Genomic DNA, 23,761 nt, shown 5'->3' with positions numbered 1-23,761 from the left:
GGAGAAGGGAAACAAGGCAAGGGGCCCCTGGGTGAGGCAAGGTAGAAGGGTTTTCAGAAACACTAACTTCTCTGGGGGTGCAGCAGGAGCAAATCTTTCTCCCACAGCAGCACCAGCAGACTGAGGCCCTGGGTAGGAGGAAAGGCAAAGGTACAGTGAGCAACAGGGGTCAGCAGCAACAATATCAATCACAGGAATTGATGATTCTATGGCAGAATGTTTAAAAATAAGTAACTCAGGAGCAGCTGAGTTGGCTCAGTGGACTGAGAGCCAGGCCTGGATTAAAATGTGGTCTCAGACACTTCCTAGCAATCTGATCCTGGGCAAGTCACTTAACTCCCACTGTCTAGCCCTTACCATTCTTCTGCCTTAGAACAAATATTGTTTCTAAGACAGAAGGTAAGAGCTTTTAAAAAAAATAAATAACTCCCCTAAGTTCTTCCTAGGACCAATACCATCCAAAAACAAATGTGATCACAAATATTGTACTAAATAATAAAAAGGAAAATGTCCTACCTTACATGCAGAGGCAATCACAGTATTTGAATTGTTACAGGCAACACAAAAAATTTCATAACCATGTCCATACCTAAAAAAAAAAAAGTCATATACTTTAAGAAAAAAGCTTAAGAAGCCTCTCTCAGATTGAAATATTGTGGGACAATTATATGTAACTGGCTTTGCTACTGATAATGCAATGATCCAGGACAATCCTGAGGGACTTATGAGAAGGAATGTTATCCATATCCAGAGAAAGAATTGTGGGAGTAGAAACGCAGAAGGAAAACATCTGATTTTTCACTTGTTTATATGGGTATTAGATGTGGGGGTTGGGGTTTTTAAAAGATTATTACAAAAATGAATAATATGGAAATAGGTATTGAGTGATAATACATGTATAATCTAGTGGAATTACTTGTCAGCTCTGGGAGCAGGGAGGGGGAAAGGAGAGGGAAAGAACATGAATCATGTAACCATGGAAAAACACTTAAATTTGAAAATTTTTTTAAAAGTCTCTCAGGCATATAGTTCAATCAGAGTATTTTAAATATGGGTAAAGGAGACAGGAATAATAAATACTACTTATCTAATTAGAATTTACTCTCGGAAGGGAATCTGTACAGCCCCATCCCATTAAAAAAATGTCCAAGGAAATCAGAACTGACACACCTCCATAAATTCCCTCATAGCAAACAGGCACACATCTTTTCATTGCCCTCTTAAAAATCTAGTACATGCTTTTCCAAATTAACATGAGTAGTTAACCTTGTATTTTTATGCCTTAGTAGTGGGCTTGGTATATATCTATCCACTCCAAAAAATCAGTTCAATTCAATCAAATTTGATTCAATAGTCCTTTATCGAGTGTATACTCAGTGCCAGGCACAAGGAACATAAAGACAAAAGTGTCTCAATCCTGGAGTTTAAATTATATATTACAGGAGAACAGTATGTACACAGGTAAGCCTACAACATATATATATATATATTCATATAGAAAAAAAATACATTTGGGAGGGGGGAGTCAAGGAAGAACACTAACTAAGGAGATCAGGAAAGGTCACCTGTAGGTGGTAGCACCTGAGCTATGCTTTGAACTGATCTAGGGCTCCCACTGTGGTAGAGGAAGGAGGGATTATATCTCACAGGGGACAGCTGGCCCATGCAAAGAACTAGAGATGAACAATTATACAATGGAATGCCATGTACAAGAAGTGGCAAGTAAACTAGATTGTCCAGAATATAGGCTGAGTAAGAAGGAATACTATGAAATCAGTATGGAAAATTAAATTGGAACTAAATTGCAAAGGACTTTAAAAGTTAGAGGAATTTTATCCTACAAGAAATAAGGATCCCATGAAGCTTCTTGAATAAGGAGGTGACAAGGCCAAATCTATGTTTAGGAATATCAATTTGGAAATAAAAGAGAAAAGAAAGAAATGACAGATTTAAAGATACCCAAAAGTTAACACAGACAAGTATGAGATCTTGAAAGTAACATGTCAAATTTATTATATATATAAAAGGAAAAGTGAGCTACAGACCACAGAGATTAACAGTTTCAAGTCTAGAATAAAAAATGTTTTTTAAAAAAAGGAAAATCACTTTGGCAGTTTTGTGGAGGGCAAAAGAGCAGGGAGAACCTGGAAGCAAGAAGATAAATAAAGAGACTACTGCAATAGTCTAGGGAAAAGATGCTGAGGATTTGGACCAAGGAGGTGGCTGGAGAAGTGGAGAAAAGGTTACAGATATTAAAGGATTTGGGATCAAGTAGATGGAGAACAGTTTGTCCAGCATATGTACAGTTGAATAGTTAGCTGATGAACTCACCTATTAGTTCCTTTATCTTGAACAAACACGAGTAATAATCACTCAATAAAATGGGCCCAGAACTGAAATAGTGTAAAAACAAGATGGGCTACATTTGGAAAACTGTGCAATGCTTTTAATGGCTTTAAGTTCCTCCCTAGAACAAAGACTTTTTTTTAAACCCTTGTCTTTTGTCTTAGAATCAACATAACTAGTGGTTCCAAAGCAAAAACGCAGTAAGAGCTAGGCAACTGGGGTTAAGTGACAGGGTCACATGGCTAGAAAGTGTCTGAGGTCACATTTGAACCTCTCATTTGCAGAACTGACTCTCAATCCATTAAGCCACCTAGCTGCCCCAAGACCTATGTTTTTATTAACTCCAATACTGGTTCAGTGGATAGAGCAGAGCTTGGAATCAGGAAAGCTCATCTTCAATTCAATTTAATTCAAATCTGGCATCAGACAATTACTAGCAGTGTGACCCTGGGTAAGTCACTTAGCCCTGTATGTCTCAGTTTCTTCATCTGTAAAATTAGCTAGAAAAGGAAATGGCAAACCACTCCAGTATCTTAGTCAACAAAATCCTAAATGGGGTCATGAAGAGTTGGACATGACTTTAATGACTCAACAACAACAAAATAGGGACAACTGAGAGATGACCTTGAAACCCAAAGGACTTGAGTTTAAGTCCAGCCTCTGAAACATGCTGGCTATATGACCTTAGACAAGTCCCTTACCATCCCAGTGATGTGGGGCACTCTCTAAGATTAGAAATGAGAGATGGTTCTGACTGGCATTGCTGGGAAAGCAACCAATGAAATCACAAGTCCCATCCCAACAACTAACCCTATTTTTTCTGATACCACCCAGGTGAGAAGCAAGGAATATAACAGTCTCCAAAGAACCCAAATCACAGGTGTGCCAAGGGCCATTGCCCTTCATTCATTAACAAAGCCCAGGAAATGGCTGCGGCATAATTGCCAACAAAAAGCCACACAGAAAAGCAGAAAGATGGCTCGTCTTTAGCCATGGCCAGTCATTCAGGTGTGTGACATATATACTCTGCTAACACACTGTCAAGACCCAGAGGTAGGTGCCTGACCTCATTTTAAATAGGGGCTCTTGCCCTGGGGTTTGTGAACTTGGGGGGGGTGCACCTTAATTCTGATTAAGCTCCAACAGAAATATAGAATTTCTTTCAATTATGAATGGAGGCAACAAAAACTTCTAAAAAGAGGTCTACAGGCTTCACCAGTCTGCCAAAAGGAGAGACAAGATGGAACAAGAAGATGAAAACCTCCTGCTCCAGAGGATCTGCAGAAGGATATGGGCAATGAGAGAGCAATACCCTGCGCTGGATCCACAGTACCCACATTAGCAGTGGCCCAGGACACTAAGGGAAGTCTACTTCACTGAAACAGCAGGTTATTAAGAGTTTGGAGAAGAGCAGCCTCCAGAATATGGTCTTGTTATCATCTTTCCTCTCCTTCTCTCCTGTCCCCCTCTTTCTGAAGCAGCACACTGAACACAGGACCTTTTCTAGATGACTCAGGGCTATCAGGAGTATACATTAGTGTACTATGTTGTACCATGCTGAAACATAGCAATGTCCTAAGGGCCAATGGAGGATGTAACGCTGTTTGGAACCACATTAAACAAGCCAAACCCCTGAGCTTTTATTGATGCTGTGATTACTGCAGGTGTTGTCTCTCCTGGCTGTAGCAACTTGTGACTGTTATTAGTCTATCTTCTTCCCAATATATGGCATTATTTTTAACAAAATGCTCATAGTGAAGGAAGTTCTACTAATACAAAGAAGGATTTTACACCAGTTTTTTTTCTAACTCGCAGGTCAAAGTTATTTTTCAAATGGTTGAAGTTACTAAGAATGTTACAATAATAATGCTTTCCTTCATTTGATGCTATTACTAGTTCCCCATTGATAGAAAATCTCCTCTATAATGGATTGGTCATGATCCTGCTATTCCCCCTTGCCCAGGTGCCTATGCCATAGCACTTATTTAGAATAGGGCAGACTGGGTTAATGGGTACAAAGTGTGACAATGGTCAGTGAGAAGCTACTTCGTCTACGTGGAGTTGATTAGCACCACCATCTCTCCAACTGGGCTAATTGACCATGCTGAAGGCCAAAGATGGCATATCTTGATACTTCTTGGCTGGTTTCAGTAAAGGGTTGGACACCTACAGGTGGGGAAGGGCCTCAGATGCTCTTACACCTGGAGCCAGCATGAAGCTGGGAGCCCGTTGGCTTGCTAATACTGCTGTCTCTACCGTATCCATTCTGTCCTACTTTTAAGTGAAGGAGACTAAAGATGGCTATAACTTTGTGAGCCTTGAAAAGTCAAGAAAGCAAGTCACCTGAAGTCAGGGAGCTAAGATATGCAGGAAGCTAGACTACAAAAACAGAAGACCAAAGAGATGTGTGTGGCCCAATACAGCAGTAGAAGGGATCCAGAGTCATCACTCTAGAGCTTGCAAAAATTATGTTAAGTATGGGCCCATTCTCCCCAGGAATGAAAATGGTTATAAAAAGAAGAATATGGCCTCATGTTAGGGAAATTGTTATTTCTATTCTTGCAGGAAATACACTTGTAAATGATGTTAATTGGGTAAATGCAAATGGGACACTGATCACTAACAACTAAAGAATGTCCTGGAATGTGGGGCTGAACCCAGGAGAAGAGAAAGAGAACCCAACTGCTCCAGTGTCCCTAGATCCCTGAAGCAGGGCTGGCCTTGCTCTGAAAAAGTAAGTTTGGCATTATGCTACATGCATAATGAGATAAAATGTTGAACCCTTTAGAGAGACATCCTAGTTACTCTGGGATATCCTTGTTTTTAGGATCCACTAGAGAAAAACTGGCAAAATGTTTTCTCTTATTTTGGGGCTGTAATTGTACAGTTCATGTTTCATTTTTTTTTTCTGGTCTGTTTCCCATATAAGTCAGTTCCTTTTTGAGATGATTTCTGCAATCACCTACATTTGCTGATTCCCTGAATATTTACGTACTGAAACTTGCTGTGTTACTGAATACTATACAAGTGCTGATATGGAAAGGTAGGGGCTTTATATCACTAAAATGCAGATGCCTAGTTAATAAATGTGGATGTTTTCACATTAAAAATAAAATATGGGATGTGTTGCTGAGAAACTGCACATAGATCTTTCCATAATTTTATGTCCTAGGGAGGTGCTAGTTAAAGGACTCCTTTGATAAATCTTTTTCTAACCAAATAATTACCTGTGATGAAATAGTGTAATGACATAATGAATGTGGGAAGGCCTCCCCTTAGAATTTAATTCTTACTCCTTACATCTGACAATTAATACTAGAGAGAACGCTTCTAAGTGTAATGAATGTGGGACAGTCTTCAAAGGTAATTTATCCTTTGATTCCCATCACAGAAATCACAATGGGAAAACCCCAATATACTTAAAAAACAGAGGAGAAAAGATTTCTGACAGAACTCAACTTAGAGCACATCAGATAATTTGTACTGAAGAAAAAATGTACAGATCTGTGGAATGTGGGAGGACACCACAAGGCTAACTTATATTTCAGACAGGTTACAATAGAAAAAACCCTAAGAACATAATAAAAGTGGGAATATTTCCTCTAAACTGATTTTTTCTGCTGAGGGCATCATCATCATCCTTCCACTTGCACTGGCTTTGCAACTTTGGACTCATCCTGAACTCTTCTCTCTTTATAGTAAATCAGTTGCCAAGTCCTAGCAATTCTACTTCTAGGTGACACAAAGGTTAAAGGGTCAGGCCTGGAGTTGGGAGGTCCTGGGTTCAAATCTGACCTCAGACATTTCCTAACTGTGTGACCCTAGACAAGTCACTTAACCCTGACTACCTAGCCCTTACCTCTCTTCTGTTTTGGTACCAATATTTAATACTGATTCTAAGACAGGAGGTATGGGTTTAAAAAAAAAAACAATCATCTACCACATCAATGAAGGTTTGTGATTTTTACTGGATGAAGGGAGCATTCAAACAGAAGAAATCAAAGACCCTTGAAAAAGTAAGAGAAATTTCATAAATATAGATATAAATAACAAAATAATGCATATATGATTAAATCAATGTGTGTGTGAGAGACAGAGAGAAAACTAAGGTGAGTTAGAGGCACATGACTTCACTCAATCATATTAATTAAGGTATAACAGTCTTTTCACTCCCCTCTCAGTCCTGGCTTTGACTTCTAGCTGCAATACTCAGAATCACTCTCCTATATTAACATTTCACCATCAGATCCAGGTGATACTCGATCCTCAAGACAAAGTACAATATTTTTCAGTCTGTACCCTAGGTTCACTAGCACAGCTTAAAATCAAAAGTGCCATCTGACCAAGGTCCACTGAACTCTGCCTATATAAGTTTATACTGGGTTTTCTGCTCCTTCTGAACCCAATTTTTCTATAACCTCATACCTTTTTTTCACAACTCCAAATTTCAGGGTCTATAGCCTATCTTAAGAGCTCTTATTCATTAAGCAACTAAGTGCATGAAGTTTTCACTCAATTTATACATTCTATAAACTAGTATAGAACCAAGAACAGACCTAAAACTAAATTACATTTCTGCCCCTTTGATCCCTTCATTCCAAAGATGGAAAGATGTTTAATACCTAATGACTCAAAAATCTCCAGGCTGTTCTCTCTTAAAGAATTTTTGCATCCTCCAGACAACCACCTTTCCTGAGATTCAGCACCAAATATCAAGTAGCCTAAGGCATCTCATATCATGATGTGGCAGCAACTTTATGTTCTCAAGGCAACGCTAGTATAGCACAAGTTCTAACAGTTCCTTTCAAGCTAGGAAAGTTTGGGGTACAGGCTAGGGGTTTCAGTGTCTACCATATAAAGGCAAGACTAGGAAAGATGAATCACTAAAAGGTTGATCACCTTTAGTGAACATCACTTCTGGCCTCAATGAAGAACTTAGGAAAAGAGTGGTTCTGATTTGTGAGGGGCAAAGACAGTACCCATAATGATGAAACAGATCTTTCCATGCATGCAAAAAAGAAAACAATGTATGCTTTTAAAACAAATACTACCTATCTCCAAAACTGCACTACATTGGGCAGAAGAAGTATTACCATCTTCTGATCCATGAGAAGTCCATCTTCTGGGGAACGGCTCAACAAATTGTGGTATCTGTTGGTGATGGAATACTATTGTGCTCAAAGGAATAATAAACAGGAGGAAATCCACGCAAACTGGAATGACCTCCAGGAATTGAGGCAGAATGAAAGGAGTAGAACCAGGAGAATGTTGTACACAGAGAATGATATACTGTGGCACAATCAAATGGAATGGACTTTCCTACTAGCAGCAATGAAATGACACAGGACAATCAAAAGGAACTTAGGAGAAAGAATGCTGTCCACATCCAGAGAAAGAAATGTGGAAACAGAAATGCATTAGGAAAATATATGATCAATCATATAGTGCAATAGGGATATTATTGGGGTTTTGATACTAAAGGATCACTCTACTGCAGATATGAATAACACGAAAATAGGTTTTGAACAATTGTACATGTATAACCCAGTGGATTTGGGATAGAGGAGGGGAATCATAAATTATGGAACCATGGAAAAATATTCTAAATTTTAAAAAGGGGGACAGGGGAGACATTCCCTTTAAGTGTCAGGGGATCACCACCACATGGATGATACTTAGTATTGTCCAAGGTACTTTATTCTCACATATCCATGAGTAAGAAAGAGGGGCTCCAGAATGTGAGATAAGCTACACAAAAGGTCTTTAACAATTGTGTACAGGATTGAATGTCAAGATTAAAATAATGTCATTAGAGTTGATTTTGCACCTAAACCAGTATAACTTACAGTTTTTGGACCTCAGGCCACAACGTATTTTGCAAAAGGTGGTCCTCAGTAGGTGGTTCTATTAAAAAAAAAATTTGCATTAAGCATTTTTTACTTTTCTCTTAAAAAGTCAGTTCATCTCTTTATTACAACCAATAGCTACTACATTAAAAATATTTTCCATTTCTTACCAATAAGTTTGAAGGGTTGAAAGCAAATGTCCTGATATTGACGGCCAACACCAACAAATCTTTCTTCTTCATCAGCTGACTGAGAAGTTATGTCTCCTGTTTTAAGGAAATAAACACAAAGATAATCAACCGTATTAACCTATCATCTCTTAATTTTCCCTCCTCAAATCTGTATCATAATCAAATGAGATAATAAACATAGTGAAGCTCTATGCAAACCTAATGTGAATGGCAGTTGTTGTTGTTGTTGTTAAAGGGCAGTGTGACATAGTGAATAAAGAGCTGGTATTGGAGTCAGGAAGACCTGGGTTCAAGTTCAGACTCTGGCATACACTGTCTTTTTGATCTTGGTTACAATTTGCTTCACCTCTCAGTACTCTATGCAATTCTTAAAATGAAACTCCCATGTCTTCACATGTATAATCAATATTAAATTGCTTGTTTTTCAAGGAAGGGGGAAGTATAAGAAGGAAGGAGAAAATTTGGAACTCAAAACATTTTTAAATTATTGTTAAACAACTATTTCATATATAATTAGGAAATATTTAAAATATATTTTAAAATAAAGTAAACTAGAGAACTTCTCATCTTAGTGGAAGAAGGCACTTCTTCCCCAAGAGATCCCTATGTCCGTGAAATCAAAACTTCATGTTGAAATAAAAATACTCCCATTTTTTTCCAGGCTTCATCAAAGTTTTTCCCATATAAAAGGCAAAAGTCACAAAGAAATTGCAGAGAATAGTTATATTAGAACTATACTTTTTTTCAACTTTTAAGCCTCCTCAGTAATGCCAAACACAGTGATGTTAAGACTCAAAGGACACCAGGGCAATGGCTCTCCCTCTACAAAATGCCCACTTATGAATCAGTCATGGTTTATCTAATAAATAGTAATCTAACGATAGTTTTAGGAGTCCATGTAGGAGAAAGGAAGACTCATGGTAAACTGCACCTGCTTATCTTGAATCAATGAATCATTTAATATATTTTCCTAAGGAAAAGCCAAGGACATAAGTTCTATTTATTACCTTTCCTCCACAAAGGCTAACAACTTAGAGAAAAAATTCTTTCTCCTAACTTTTGGGGGAATTTTCAACTCTGCTTTGACACTGCTAATAATATCAAATTATGATAACAGATTCAATTATGTTTTTACAGATGGAGTTTTCTCAAATAAAAAAATAACCCTAATATACAACATATTTCATCTGTTACAAAATTGAATTTTCCTGTTCCAAAATTGCCTTAAGAAGATTAATTCTTAGAGGCAGCTTGGAGGCTCAGTGGATTGAGTCAGGCCTAGACACGGGAAGTCCTAGGTTCAAATCTGGCTTCAGACACTTCTCAGCTGTATAAGCTTGGGCAAGTCATTTAACCCCCATTGCCTATCCCTTACCACTCTTCTGCCTTGGAGCCAATACATAGTATTGACTCCAAGACGGAAGATAAGAGTTTTTATAAAAAAAATAAAAAAATAAAAAAAGAAGACTAATTCTTTTAAAAAATTAAATCATGGGTCGAGGGGATGTGGTTGGGGATGTAGACTCTAAATGAACATCCTAATGCAAACACCAACAACATGTAAATAGGTTCTGATCAAGAACACAAGTAATACCCAATGAAATTGCACGTCAGCTGTGGAAAGGGTGGGTGGAGAGGAGGCAGGGAAATAATGTGATTCTAGGAACCAAGGAATAATGTTCTAAATTGACTAAATACATTAATTGAAAAAATAAAATAAAATAAAAAATTAAATCAATTAATTGAAACAAGAATTTCTTATTGTTATCATGGAAGTGATTTTGTCAATGTGGGAACTTCTACCAAAATAGACTGCAACCTCTCTCTCTCTCAGTTAAATGTTAGAGAATGAAATCCTACAGCTCCGTAAGGTTACAAGACTTACAGTCATACAGCTAGAGAATGTCAAGTCTTCTATACATTCATACGAGAAGTGGCATCGGATCACTATCGATGCCTTTAATAATAAATTTTATAATTTATCTTGTTTTTATACATTTCAACTTTTTAAGTTGCCTCAAATCCTTTTTTTAAAGTGTATAGAATATAAATCCTAAATAAAAAGCAAAAGTACATAGCTTAAATTTGAAATTATCCAAATAAAGTGGCTAAAATGTCCATAGCCTTTGACTTAGAGCCTCCATTGGCAGGCATATATACCTCAACATTTACAGTAGTACTTTTTTGTGGTAGCAATAAACCAGAAACATCAATGAGGTAACTGTGGCATATAAATGTAATGGAATATTACTGTGCTATGAGAACCAATGACTATAATATCTATAGAAACTCATGGAATGACTTGCATGAATTAATGAAGAATGAAGTAAGCAAAGCCAAAAAACAATATACACACAACAGCTTTTACAATGTAAATGCAAAAAAAACCACACCACAAAACAATAGAAAATGAATTCCACAAAATTACAAAGGATAAACTCATACCCAAAGAAGAACTACCAAAAAACATATTCAACTCCTTTGCAAAGGTAGACTCCACAGGTGTGGAACATTGCATATCTTGTCAGATTTTTCAATGTTTTGATTTTGCTGATTTTTTCTCCTTTTTATTTTTTTAAAGTCTTTGTTATATAGGAGAACTCTCTTTGTAATATAAAAGGGAAATAGGTATTATATAAATTAACTGACTTGCCCATAGTCACAGAGCATTAAACCTATGAGTCATATGTATTGTCAATTTTTTGTATGTTTTGCTTTTGCTGATTTTTTTTCTTTTAAAAAGTCTTTATTATATGAGACAACCCCCTTTGTTATATAAGTGGGATATAAATGATATAAAAATAAACCCTGTCAAAAAATATTTTTTAAAGTATAGCTTATGTTTCTTTTCAGAATAGCCACAAATATTTGTAACTAAATAGAATTTTTCAGAATGTAGTGGTCATTACATAAGATTTTTAAAATTACCTTATTCTCTATATTGTCTAGAGGCTCAGAGTGCTGGGGTTGGAGTCAGGAAAATCTGTATCTAAATCTGGCCATAGACATTTACTGCTGGTATACCTTTGTAGGAAGAGATTTCTAGCAGGGCATAGCAAAGCAGGTTGACAGCCTGGGATGTTGCAAAACCAGGATTCCACAGAGCTGGCTGGGTCAGCATTCTAAGACAGTTGAGTAGGTCTCTCTCAAGCTGGGTGGCAGACTTGAGAGGTTGGGTGCCAAAGGGTCTCCCTGAAAAAACCAATTTAGGAGCTGCCAAGGACTTTGGATTATCTTTTAAAGGTTGAATGAGAGTTCCCCTTCACTCTGGTGGACAGTTGTGAATGGGTGTGAACCTCTTCTCTTTATGGACATTGTGAAGACCCTACATCTTGATCCTGATGTTTTGACCCAACCAAGGACCCTGGAGTTGTAAGAATCTGGCCCTGTAGACATTACTAACCCTTTGTATCTTTTATTAGTTTACTTAGTTACATTAAGGTTTATTTAGAGAAGTCTAAGAATTAATATCAGGGAGGGTTAATAGTAGTAAGTAATCTCCTATACCCTGTCATTCCCTTATCCTTTTAGATAAAAAACCTGTTTATATAATTGGTTAGTGTAATCCCATCTGTTAACCTTTTCCAAAACTTCCCTATTACATCTTGGACAAGTCACTTAACCCTGTTTGCCTTAGTATCTTTGCCAAAAAAATCTCAAATGTGTCAGGAAGTCAAACAACTGAACAAGAACAACAACTATGTTATCTCCCTATTGGGATGTATTGGTAGGCACTTTATAAATAGCATACTTGATTGTGAGAATGAGTCTATAACCTCCCGAGTCAAAAACTGACTGGATATTAAATCTAGAGGTTTATATACACCATTACAGAGATAACTGACAGTAATCACAGCTTCGATGATTGAAGGTAGAGACTTACCCTGAAAAACAGCTTTGTTGGAGAGTCCCAAAGCAGGAACCGTAGCACCTTCTGGAAGGTCACTGTCATGCTAGGAAAAAAACAAAACTGAGCTATCTAGATTTTAAGAAACATAAAAATAACTGAAGACAATAAGCTAGTGTTTAATAAGGGTTAGGAGTAGTCTAAGTAACAGGAAACTATTAGTAGCCTGAAGTCACTTTACTTCACTTTACAGTTCACACTTACACTACACCAAACCATGCTCGACAGCACAGGACTTGTGGATTGACCAAGCTCCAAGTCTCTCCTCCAAAGGTGCCTCCTCCATCTAACCACAAGTATGTGATGTTCATGTAGGAAAGGGATGAAAGAGAGATGTTCATGAGGAGGATACAGGAATGGATATCAGCAAGAAAACCTACATAGCTTGAGATTGTGTATATGGGCAAAAATGACTGTACTGAAGTTGTGGACGATATGTGGCTGTGGGTATGAGAAAGGTGTAACATTCAGTTTTAGTGGTTTGTGACTAGAATTTGCGTAGAATAGGATAGAACTTTGGTTGGAAGAAGAATGTTTCCTAGTCTGTGTTTAAAGGGGTTACACTGGGAATTCTAAAATTAAACTATAAGGTCCTAAGTAGGCAGGTATTGTTACTTTTATTTTTTAATCCCCAAAACCTCAACTGGTGTTCTAAATAAAGCATTGGTTTTGGAATCAAAAACATCTGGGTCCACCACAACAATTTACTAGCTGTTTAATCCTGAGTAAGCTACTTAATGCATTACCATACATTGAATATGTCTAATATGCTAAAGCTACATATTACATATAAATACTTCTTGGTGTCTCAGCTTCCTAATGAGGTGGCCTGATTCAATAACCTCTAAGTACCCTTAGAGCTACAAATCCATGATCCTTGTAGTAATGTTTGGCTCCCTTTCTATTCTCCAATAGTTTTCCTCACCCACAGCATTGTAAAAATAAAAGGGGGACTGTAAAACTAATAAAGGCAATGGATTTGTTTATTGATTATAAACTGATTTCAGATTTTCTGCTTGTTGCACTCACAAAGTATCCTCAGTTTATATAAGTGAAGCAAAGTAAAGCTCATAAGTGAACTTCTCTTCAGGGCCAGGCGCAAGAATGTTAGAGACTCTGGTTATAAAAAATAAAATATTTATTGAAATATATAAGGATAAAAGGATTTCTAATTCTAAGGGATTCTAACTCCACCCAAATAAAACTCCCTGGTTCTGCAAGGAACCACTTCTCCTATTTTTCACAGGCTACACTAATCTTTCCTGATCTGACTAACCCAAATTTTCCCTATTCTACAATAAACTAACAATATTATCCTTATAATTTTCAATTTGCCTCCAAGTTATAAAAATAACAAAGGCTAGCTGGTTGAGTCTCAACAAGAATCAAGTTAGGACTTTTAGCTTTAGCAGACTCAGAGTCCAAACCAAAGACCAGGTTTTTCTTTGGTCTTCTCAGAGTTAAACAATCTATAAAGAAAGTAATAGTCAGTAGTGTTTCCCAAGTTGGAAAAAGAAAACACTTAACTCGTTCAGGTCCTTACCTCAGACACAGAGAGAGAGAGAGAGAGAGAGAGAGAGAGAGAGAGAGAGAGAGAGTGAAAGAGAGAGAGAGAGAGAGAGAGAGAGAGAGAGAGAGAGAGAGAGAGAGAGAGAGGCAAAGATAATACCTCCTAAAAGCCCTCAGAGCAAAAGACTTTGTGTGTGACTCTGCCAACTGCCAGAGAAAGTAACTGTCACAGAAAAAAACATTAAGACTTGAAACTGACACTGTCTCAGCTCTGTTTGAAACTCCAATTCTTTCTCAAGCCAGCTTCTCTACTTCTTATCTCTAAACTAATAAAACAATGCTTATTTTCTAATATCATCCTTATAGCATCTACTGAAGGGTAATACCTGTGCCAGTATTAACCCTCCTCAATAACCCTCTTCCTATGGTCTTAATGATGAGAACAAGCTCAACCCAGAATGAGATGAATCTCTTTTCCTAATTCTTCATGTAAAAGGCCAGAGAACTAAGCAGACAATATGGTTTTTAACAAACATTTCATTTCAAACATCTCTTGGATTTGCTCTTCCTCTACATGCACACTTCGTTGAATCTCTTTTTGTTCTAATTTGCTTTACTTACTATTTCCAATTCTGGCTTCCTGAAACATTTCCAAGGGCCTCTTCTCTTCAAGAACCCATAGTGGCTCCCTATTGTCACCATATCCAAGTTCCTCCTTCTGACTTTTAAAATCTTTTATAACTTGACCTCATCTTATCCATCCCACTTTATCCTCACTACTTTAATCAGTCAGTTCTCCCCACTGACCTTCAAATGCAATAATTCTTTTTTTTTTCCTCAAAAAAATGCAATAATTCTTGTCTCTCACTATGTGATTCCCTCTGGCTAGAAGTATTACTTCCCCCCCCCCCCCATCTACTTTTAAAAATCATTGCTTCCTTCAAAGTCTACTTTATTGTCCATCTCTTCTATGAAGGCTTTCCCCAACTTACATCAGCCTACATTCTTACCTCCCTTTTGAATCTTTTTTGCACCCATAGTCACTTCCAAACAGTTCATGGTACTTTCTATAGCCTATCCACCTCTAGAATTCTGGAGAGAATAATATTCTGAGGGGAAAGGCCCAAATCTTTTATTTTTTATGTATTTCACCCAATGCCCAGCTAAAAGTAGCTCTTCATAAATACTCATCCAAAGAACATAGCACTTCATACAATGCAAAAAAGAGTCTAATTTTAAATCTGTTGTATATTCATCTGAAATTTAAATGCTGTTTTTAAATCCTTCTACTTTCTTGTAGGTATCTACATTCTTCTTCTTAAAACACAAACATCTATTTCCAGTAGGCTCACAATCATTTATGGCAAGTCAGTAGTATAAAAGTATTTTAATTTATTTATCTTACAATTTGTATATAGCAGGTATAGCAGTGGAGCATTTCTTTAGGCCAGAATGATCAAATTTAAAACTAAGACACTTAATTTAATTAAAAATTATTTATACTTACACTCGAAGGCAATTTCTTTACTGTGTTGCCAGTGATGTTACAGAAGTTCTCCACAAAGTTCTTTGGAGCTGAGAAGACCCGAAGCACTTTTTCATCTGCTCCAGATACAAACTGAAACCGACCAATCATTGCTAGACACTTCATGTCAAACCCATGTATCTGAGGCCTTGCAATTTCATGCCATGTTATCTAGTTACAAGATAACAAACAATTCAATGCTACTTCAGTAAATTATTCATTTTGAACAAACAGAATATTTTAGATTCAATGGAAGCAAGTTATTCAACTTAATATTCACATTCTAGGATTTTTGCCCAAAAAAGTAAAGGAAAAGCATTATTGCAATGTTGAATAGAGGATTGGTTTTTCTTGCTTACTCCATCTAGAGTGGGAGGGACATCAATAGCCAATAAATAATACTAATAGTCAAAAACATGTCTTAATTATCCACTATGTGCCAGGCACTGTGCCAAGAGCTAGGGAAACAAAAAGAAGCAAAAACAATGACCAAGGCATCAAGGTAATGAGAGCTTGGACTAGTGGAGTGACAATGTTAGAAGAGAGAAGGGAGAATATCAGAGAAATGTTAACAGAGGTAAAATTGACAGAACTTGGCAACAGACTGGATATAGAGGGTGAGAGATTGTGAGAATCAGAGTGACACAAGATTACAAGGTTGAGAGACAGGAAACATATTATTGCCCTCAACAGTAACAGGGAAGGAAGGAGAAAAGAAAGTATAGAGGGAAAGATTATGAATTATGTTTTTGACACACTGAGTTTACAATGTCTCTTGGACATCCTATTTGGGATGTCTGAAAGATAGTTGGAGGCAAAAGACGTGGACCTTCGTGAAAACTAAATAAAATCTGATTTAAAAAAAATAATGTGAATCATCTACAACACAGGCTGCATCAATACTGCCAAGAATTATGAAAAGCCTTTTTAGGTTACATTCTAAGCTAAATGAAGACTTTTTCATCTGTTTTTATGAGCAGTACAGATTCAAATCTTTTACAGAATTTTATTTCACATGCAAACTCTTAAACCATGCTAGGGATGATTAAAAACACTTGTACAAAGATTCTCTAAGGAGAAGTACTGCATAGGTTTCAAACTCAAATAGAAATGGGGGCCACTAAATCACACAAAAGGATACCTGTGGGCACACATTGACTTGGAAAACCACATATTAACATATTATCTATGTTATATTGTAGTTTTATCTATTTGCTAAATACTCCCCAGTTACATTTTAATCTGGTTCAGACTACACTCCCAGTGTCTGATACCTCTGGTGTAATGAATAGTTGATTTCAGAATATGGAAAACTTGGGTTACCTCTGACACACTGTGGCTGTTTGGTCACCTGAGTTCTTAGTTCTCTAGGCAATTCTCTAAGACCATGAGTTACAGAGAAGTTACCAATCTACAGTGGTCAAAGGATTGTGGAGTTCTCTACATCACTGAAATGACAGGTTCAATTTCTATCCCTATCACAAATTCTGTAATAAAAACTATATAGTCAATAGAATGGCTTTTCACAGTCTGGTGTTCATGACAACAGCACAGTCTTTGAATGTTATACAATGATCAAAGCAATAGGAAATATCACAATGTAATGCAACTGAAGTATAATAGCTAAAGAATTTTATATTTTCTGAATCTTCAGTGAAGTTCTCTGTCTTCCATATTTATCCGCAGGTGTTTGGAATAAAATCCTAATATTACTGAACTCATTTTCCTGCTCCACCCTATATCTCAATAAAAATGTGGACAAATGAGGGAAAAGGTCTCTCTCTTAACTAAAAAGGCAGATTAATAAATAAGACATATGAAGTGGAAACTCAGTGAAATTATTGCTGATGCCTCACAATGGCTCCTCTTATTAAGTCCACAAGACTTATTTCTCACTGTTGACCTTCCAAAGAAATTTATTTGAGCAACAGAGAGGAAAAGCATTTACCTAGAATATTAAGACATTATCTGCCAAAGGAGAAGCCTTATGGGCAAAGTAATGAGTAATATATAGTCCAGGCAAAAGAACTGCATTTAAAAGGTCAGACACACAATTTTAGATTTCTAATTGCCATCTGAACTAGCAACTATTAGGGTCTACATTTTTTTACCCACAATTTGTGGAGATGCTTAGAGAGACTAATATTTACCTATTAGCAAGTTATCTATAAGTATTCCTGAACTGATAACTATAGAGGTAAAGCCTCATCCATCCTACCAAGAATCAAATGATCTAACCTACAAAGGTTGTCTCCCTTTTCAGGACTAGGGTTTTAAGGGAGTTATATAAACACTGTCACCACCACTACCTACATACTCTTCTCTAAAAACAGAGGAAATGATCAGGTCCATGGGAAGAATTATGTCAGTCTGTTGTCAGTCAAGTCAATGCAGGAAGATGATAGGATGGAAGCTGAATGCAGAACGCCATAATCTGATGCTAATCAAAGGAGGAAAATAAGCCTTTAGTATATGTGACACAGCTCAAGGTAATTGAAATTTTAAATTTATATTTGTTTTATATGTTATTTACATATGCACACATGTGGATGGGTGTATATATAAATAGAAAACAAAACTTTTTAACTTTATTCGGATCCTTTTGAGGAAGGAGTTATTTTTCACCTATGTGCAGGATTTGTTCGTTTTTTTAACCTCCATGACTTTACTGATATTACTTAGCATATAAAATTCACAAAAAATTTACCTGTGAATCATCTTTTTTTCTCCATGGAGCGAAGAGTCGAGTTGTTTGGTCAGCACTCACAGTCATGATAAATTCTCCTTCTGGATCCCACCTTAGATCTTGTACACTATTAAAATGCCCAGAAATCACAACTCCTGGAGTCCATTCTTTCTATGTGGAAAAAATACATAACACATAATATCACAAATGATAGCACTGTATATTTCTATAGAACCATATGGATTTGGGTGCCCTTTCATTTATGCACTAAAATAAAAATCCTTCCTAGATGGATGGGAGATGATAACCACATACCTAGGGACCTCTTCAGGGCCAGTGAAGTACAAAACCCCTTGGGCTCTAGAAACAAAGTTTATTTTTTATAATAGGAGTAAAGGGGAAATGATAGGTCGGTTCCTAAAACTATAGATCTAATCTCCACCCAACCTCTTTCACTTCATGGTGAATTATTTCTTCCTCTACATAATTCACTAAAGCTACTCTAAACTCCTTATCTCTAACTAAGACCCAGAAAACCCAGCTTTCTGACTATCCTACTATACTAATTACTATGGATTATGAAAAAGATAATGAGGAAGGACCCACAGATGTATTTGAGCCCTTATTTAAAAAGCCTGAGGTTGTTCCTAGATATACCCAGAGTCCCAGATAACCAAACCCTGGGGTTTACTGTCACCAAGTGGATTTCTGGCAGATGAATCTTGGGCAGATGGTCTCTGTACTTCAGGGAAAAAGCAGTATACTCCAAGGCAAATTCTCAAACCAAGTAATCACTAATCTTTCCACAAGATTAGGATTTCCAAGGGAAAACTGTCAGAGCAAAGATCTTCCTTCCAGCTCAGCCAAAACAGGAATGACAGTTAAGGCCAGTAAAAACTCCCACGATCCTTTTCTCCTTGTCAGAATCTTCTCCCAGGGCTTATATCCAAATTCTCCTCCTTTCCTCTTAAAGCTAATCCATGAAATTTACTCTATCCCTTACTTACTTCCTACAACATGCAAAAATCATCTGAGATAAGTAGAAAAGATATTAACTAATCTCATTTTAAAGATGAAAAAATGGACATTCAGATCAATTAAATGACATGGTTAATAAGCAGAGCTAAGGAGAAGGTCTCTCTCTCTCTCTCTCACTTTTTTTTAAAGCTTTATCTTCTGTCTTCACATCAATTCTAAGACAGAAGAGCACCAAGGACTAGGCAACTGAGGTTAAGTGACTTGTCCAGGTTTATAGCTACAAAGTGTCTACAAAGAGGCCAAATTTGAACCCAGGTCCTTCTGACTCCAGGCCTGGCACTCTATCCACTGTGCCACCTAGCTGCCCCAGGACCCTCTATCCTTAATCTAATATCCTTTCCATCATATTGATGCTCCTCAAATGCACATTATGAAAAGCAAAAGAATAAAAGTGAGACTATGATAATAAGCATAAAACCACTAAAGTAACAAAAGAGTGACAAAATGAGATTTAGAGAATCAAAAGGAATAGAAGTCATATAAAGTATGGCTATAAAGTAATGCCACTGATTTTCTAACAAAAATGGGAGAGCTTAGACATCTCCATGAGTGTTATGCCTCCTTTTTCAAAGAAGTTGCATTATAAGGTTAAATACTCTCATTCTAATGATGTTGCCAGTAGCCAAAATCTTCTTCAAATTCTTTTTATTAGAATTGCTTCAGAGCCTGTGGCACTTTTTGCTAAATTTTGTAAATGCCATAGTTAACAAAATGGATCTTATCATTTAGCTTATAAATTGACTCTAAAGAAAACTACAAAAATAAGACTTCTGAAACTAAGTTAAGCAATAGCACACACCATATAAGTAAGTACAAAGTATCCTCTAATGTGAGTAATGTGGAGAGATCAGTTCTAACTTGCCTCTTTAAAAAGTGTTCTCATTACTTTAAATTTCCTCTCATAATTTTGCTATCTCTCTTTAAAGGCATAATCATAGTATTTGGTAATGCCTTTTGTCATTTACAGTTTCCAGTCATTCCACAAAGTGAATCTTTTGCAATGTTTCTCAAAGACCAACTGAAGTACAATTCAGAAGGAGCTGAATAGGATTAGGAATTAAATTTAAGGAAAGTATATAGCATGAGAAAAATAGAAACTTTTAAAAAATCAAAACACCTGAATGAAAAATCTTGTGGATTAACACACATGCAAAGACTAAATACATTACTTGGTGGTGCTATTAATGATATGAACAAAAAAGAATGCGTTCAAGAAAACAACCCAGAACTTAAAATACAGAAACAAGGGAGGACTTTTTTTTTCCTAAAAGGTCAGACTTCAGTGAATCACAACCAAAAAGATAAAGAATATGAGTTTTAAAAGCTTCTGGGCCACAAAAATATCACTATAATTCAGAATCTATTTAATTTTAATTTATGCACAGTCCTAACAAATATGAATATTTTTATGTGTCTTGACTGAAGCAGATTAAGAATTGAATATTCAGAGATGACAAGGGATACCAGTGTATAAGAAGAGATAGCTAACACACTTTAGGAAGAGGAATAATAGCCCCTGAGAATACCATATTATGGTCACTAATGTTAATAATGATGACCTTGAGTAATAAATAAAAGGTCAAATTACATAAAACGTTGTTGTTGTTCAGTTGTGTTTGACTAATAACCCCATGAACTACAACATACCAATGCTGTTCATGAAGTTTTCTTGGCAATGATTTTGAGATTGTTTGTCATTTCATTCTTTAGTGGATTAAGGCAAATAGGGCTGAGTGACTTGCTTAGTGTCACACAGTTAAGCAAGTGTCTGAGGTCACATTGAACTCAGGTCTTCCTGCTTCCAGGCCTAGTGCTCTATTCATTGTGCCACCACCAGCTGCCTTATGAACACATTCCATTTAAAAAGGTAAGGAAGAGAATAAAACATTTTGAGAAACATTTCTATCAAATATAATAAACAAAATTAAGTCTTAGTGCATAAATAAACCTATTTCAGGTATCTAGGCAATTCATTTTTATGGAAGTCCTCATTCTCCAAAGATGCCTCCTAGTTACTGTTTATGGTAAAGCCAGCGTCTCACACTAAGAACTGCTGGGACACAACTACAAGAATCAAATTAAGATTGTCAAATTTAAAAGAACCCTGTTTCCAAAAAGGGAAATTTTTTTAAAAACACTACCCAAAGCATATATTATTAGATCCCAAAAGAGATTTAATCAGAAACAATTACTAAGAAAATCCTCTTACTGATTCAACTGCATATTGCTTCCAAAGGTGCAATGCTCCGTGGAAAGCATGAGCGAGGATCATAGAGCCATCTGGGCTAAACTGGCAGTCATAAAACCCCAACGTGTTCCCACCTACTTCACCTACTCGGACCTAGACAACCAATAAAAGAAAAGCGCTTTAAGTAAATATTCCATATTTCACAATTTTAAAAAAAGCAAATTACAACCAATTCATTATTTGCATCATATTTACTAAAAGGAAAAGTTTGCAGCTATAGCAATTCATTTTTAGGAATGTAAAAGTATAATTTATAAAAAAAAATAATTGCATTAAACTAAATGAATATTTAATTCCACACAGAAAACATTTATTACACAAATATAAGGTGCCTGAGCCAGAGGTGAGGACATAAAGAGAAAATGAGACAATGCCTTCCCTTAAGCAGTTTAAAAAGCAGTAGGGGAGATGAAACATACCTGCTCCAGCCATACTCCTGACTCTTCATCAGGAGCCCAGAGAATCATGGTTTTATCCATTGAGGCAGACAACAATCTCATTGGCTGCTGAATCACACCATCTTGGGAGTAAAAAAATAAATCATTGCTTCTAGAATATACTTAATTTTAATTAACATAAAGTCATATCAGATGATCTTTAAATTTAAACTCGGCCTGTGAACTGAATCACTGTAAAGGGTCATTTTGAATCTATTAGCTCCAATAGCAGTATCATTCTGTATACTAAAGAAACACATATTCTGTACTGAATAAATAGAATGCCTATATTTCAAACACATAGAGATATTGTGGAAAATAAAATACAAATTCATTTAAAAGCATCAACGGATACTCATGGTACACCTACTGTGAGGTTAAAAGGGGTCCTGATAGCTGAAAATACCAGGAACCACTGCACTAGAGTTTAACAAGTCTTATTAAAAAACTAATTTTCCAGAGATATTAATCTAATATTCTTGGTTGTGTATTCCTTAAGATATTGGCAAGAATCATTTTAACTTTTCTTTGCTACTTTAACTGTCCTATCTATGACACCTTGATTCCCCTAATCTGCTGCAACCCTTTTGCCAGTCTTTGATTCTGGATTATCTTCATTATCAACAGCCTATGATCCAGTATCTGTGCTGCAAAATGCTGTTGGAGTCTTCTAGAAAGCAGACAAGGCTTAGAAGTTTACATTCATCAAACAAAACTTCATACAGAGATTGCCAACTCAGTCCTCATAGCCTATGCCAAATCTTAACTTTCCCTGAAATAACAATCTTCTCCCACTTTACCCCTCACTTGAAGAAAATTTCATTTCATCTTTTGTCACCAAAAATAACTAGTCTGAGCTAGCTCCTCTTATTCACTTTTACATGTACTTGTTTCTACATCTATCTTTCCTCACAATTTTTTGTCATCACATAGAAATTTTCTCTCTTTAAAAGAATTCTTCCAATATATACCAAATATTTATAAACACACTTTTTGTGACAGCAAAAAGTTGGAAACAATGTAAATGCCCATTAATTGGGGAATAGCTAAATAAATTGTGGTACATGAATGTCATGGATTATTGCCCTGTTATTTAAAAAAGGTAAATATGAAGCAAAGACAGACTTGGACAAATTGATGCAAAGTGAAGTAAACAGAAACAAGAAAACAATATACACAATAACCAAAACAATGTAAATGAAAAGAACTACAGAAGAAAAAAGTGAATGCTGCAAAATTATAAAAACAAACATAGCTAGAAAGAAGATATATAAGAAAATAAACCCACCATGCTCATTTGCAAAATTGGGAGAAATCATAACAATGTTGGAGAAAAAAAATTTTTTTAACTTATTTAGAAAAAAAATTTTAATTCCCTTCATTTTGCCAGAATTCTAATATTTTCAATCTCATGAGAATCTGTTTTATAAGAATGATATTAGAAATTAAGTCTTGTTATATTAGTTTAGAGATAAGATGTAGAGAAGCTGGTTTGAGAAAGAATTGGATATTGAAACAGATCTGAGACAGTGTCAGTTTCAAATATTGACAGTGTAACAGTTTTTCCGTGGCAGTTACTCTCTCTGGGTGTGGCTGCTGCTCTGAGGGAGTTGGTCTCTCAGAGTGGTAGTTGGTCTCTCAGAGTGCTGGGAGGAGGTGGCATCTACTTTTCTCTCTCTCCATACTGTCTGAGGTAGAAGGAAAGGAGCGAAAAACCTGAAGGAGCCAAGTGATTTTCCTTTTCCAACTTGGAAAACACTAGTGACTATCTATTGCTGTTTCATAAATTGTTTTATCTCTGAGAGACCAAAGAAAGACCTGGTCTTTGGTTTGGACTGAGTCTGCTAAGGCTCAGAGTCCTAACTTGGCTCTTGCTGAGGACCAGCCAACTAGCCTTTGTTATTTTTATAACTTGGAGACAAAGTTAAGAATTATATACTTTGTATAAGGATAATAGCATTAGTTTAAAGTAGAATAGGGAAAATTTGGATTAGTCAGATCAGGAAGGCTCAAGGAAGCCTGTGGAAA

General features: G+C 36.3%; 1 protein-coding gene across 1 annotated transcript in view; it reads right to left on the bottom strand.

Annotated features, from left to right (window-relative positions):
* ELP2 (elongator acetyltransferase complex subunit 2) overlaps positions 1-23,761 on the bottom strand; it is a 56,143-nt gene that overhangs the window by 8,043 nt on the left and 24,339 nt on the right. The window contains exons 10-17 of the mRNA XM_001367759.4: positions 21,716-21,816; positions 21,258-21,389; positions 18,032-18,181; positions 15,307-15,495; positions 12,267-12,336; positions 8,363-8,458; positions 8,193-8,250; positions 517-589 (exon numbers count right to left, since the gene is read on the bottom strand). Coding sequence (XP_001367796.2) covers positions 517-589; positions 8,193-8,250; positions 8,363-8,458; positions 12,267-12,336; positions 15,307-15,495; positions 18,032-18,181; positions 21,258-21,389; positions 21,716-21,816 — 869 coding nt within the window. The remainder of the gene's footprint in view (positions 1-516; positions 590-8,192; positions 8,251-8,362; positions 8,459-12,266; positions 12,337-15,306; positions 15,496-18,031; positions 18,182-21,257; positions 21,390-21,715; positions 21,817-23,761) is intronic.

Source organism: Monodelphis domestica, chromosome 3, assembly GCF_027887165.1.
Source record: "Monodelphis domestica isolate mMonDom1 chromosome 3, mMonDom1.pri, whole genome shotgun sequence".
Taxonomy (NCBI): domain Eukaryota; kingdom Metazoa; phylum Chordata; class Mammalia; order Didelphimorphia; family Didelphidae; genus Monodelphis; species Monodelphis domestica.
Note: the sequence above shows the minus strand (reverse complement) of the source record. Positions and strands in the feature narration are given on the sequence as shown.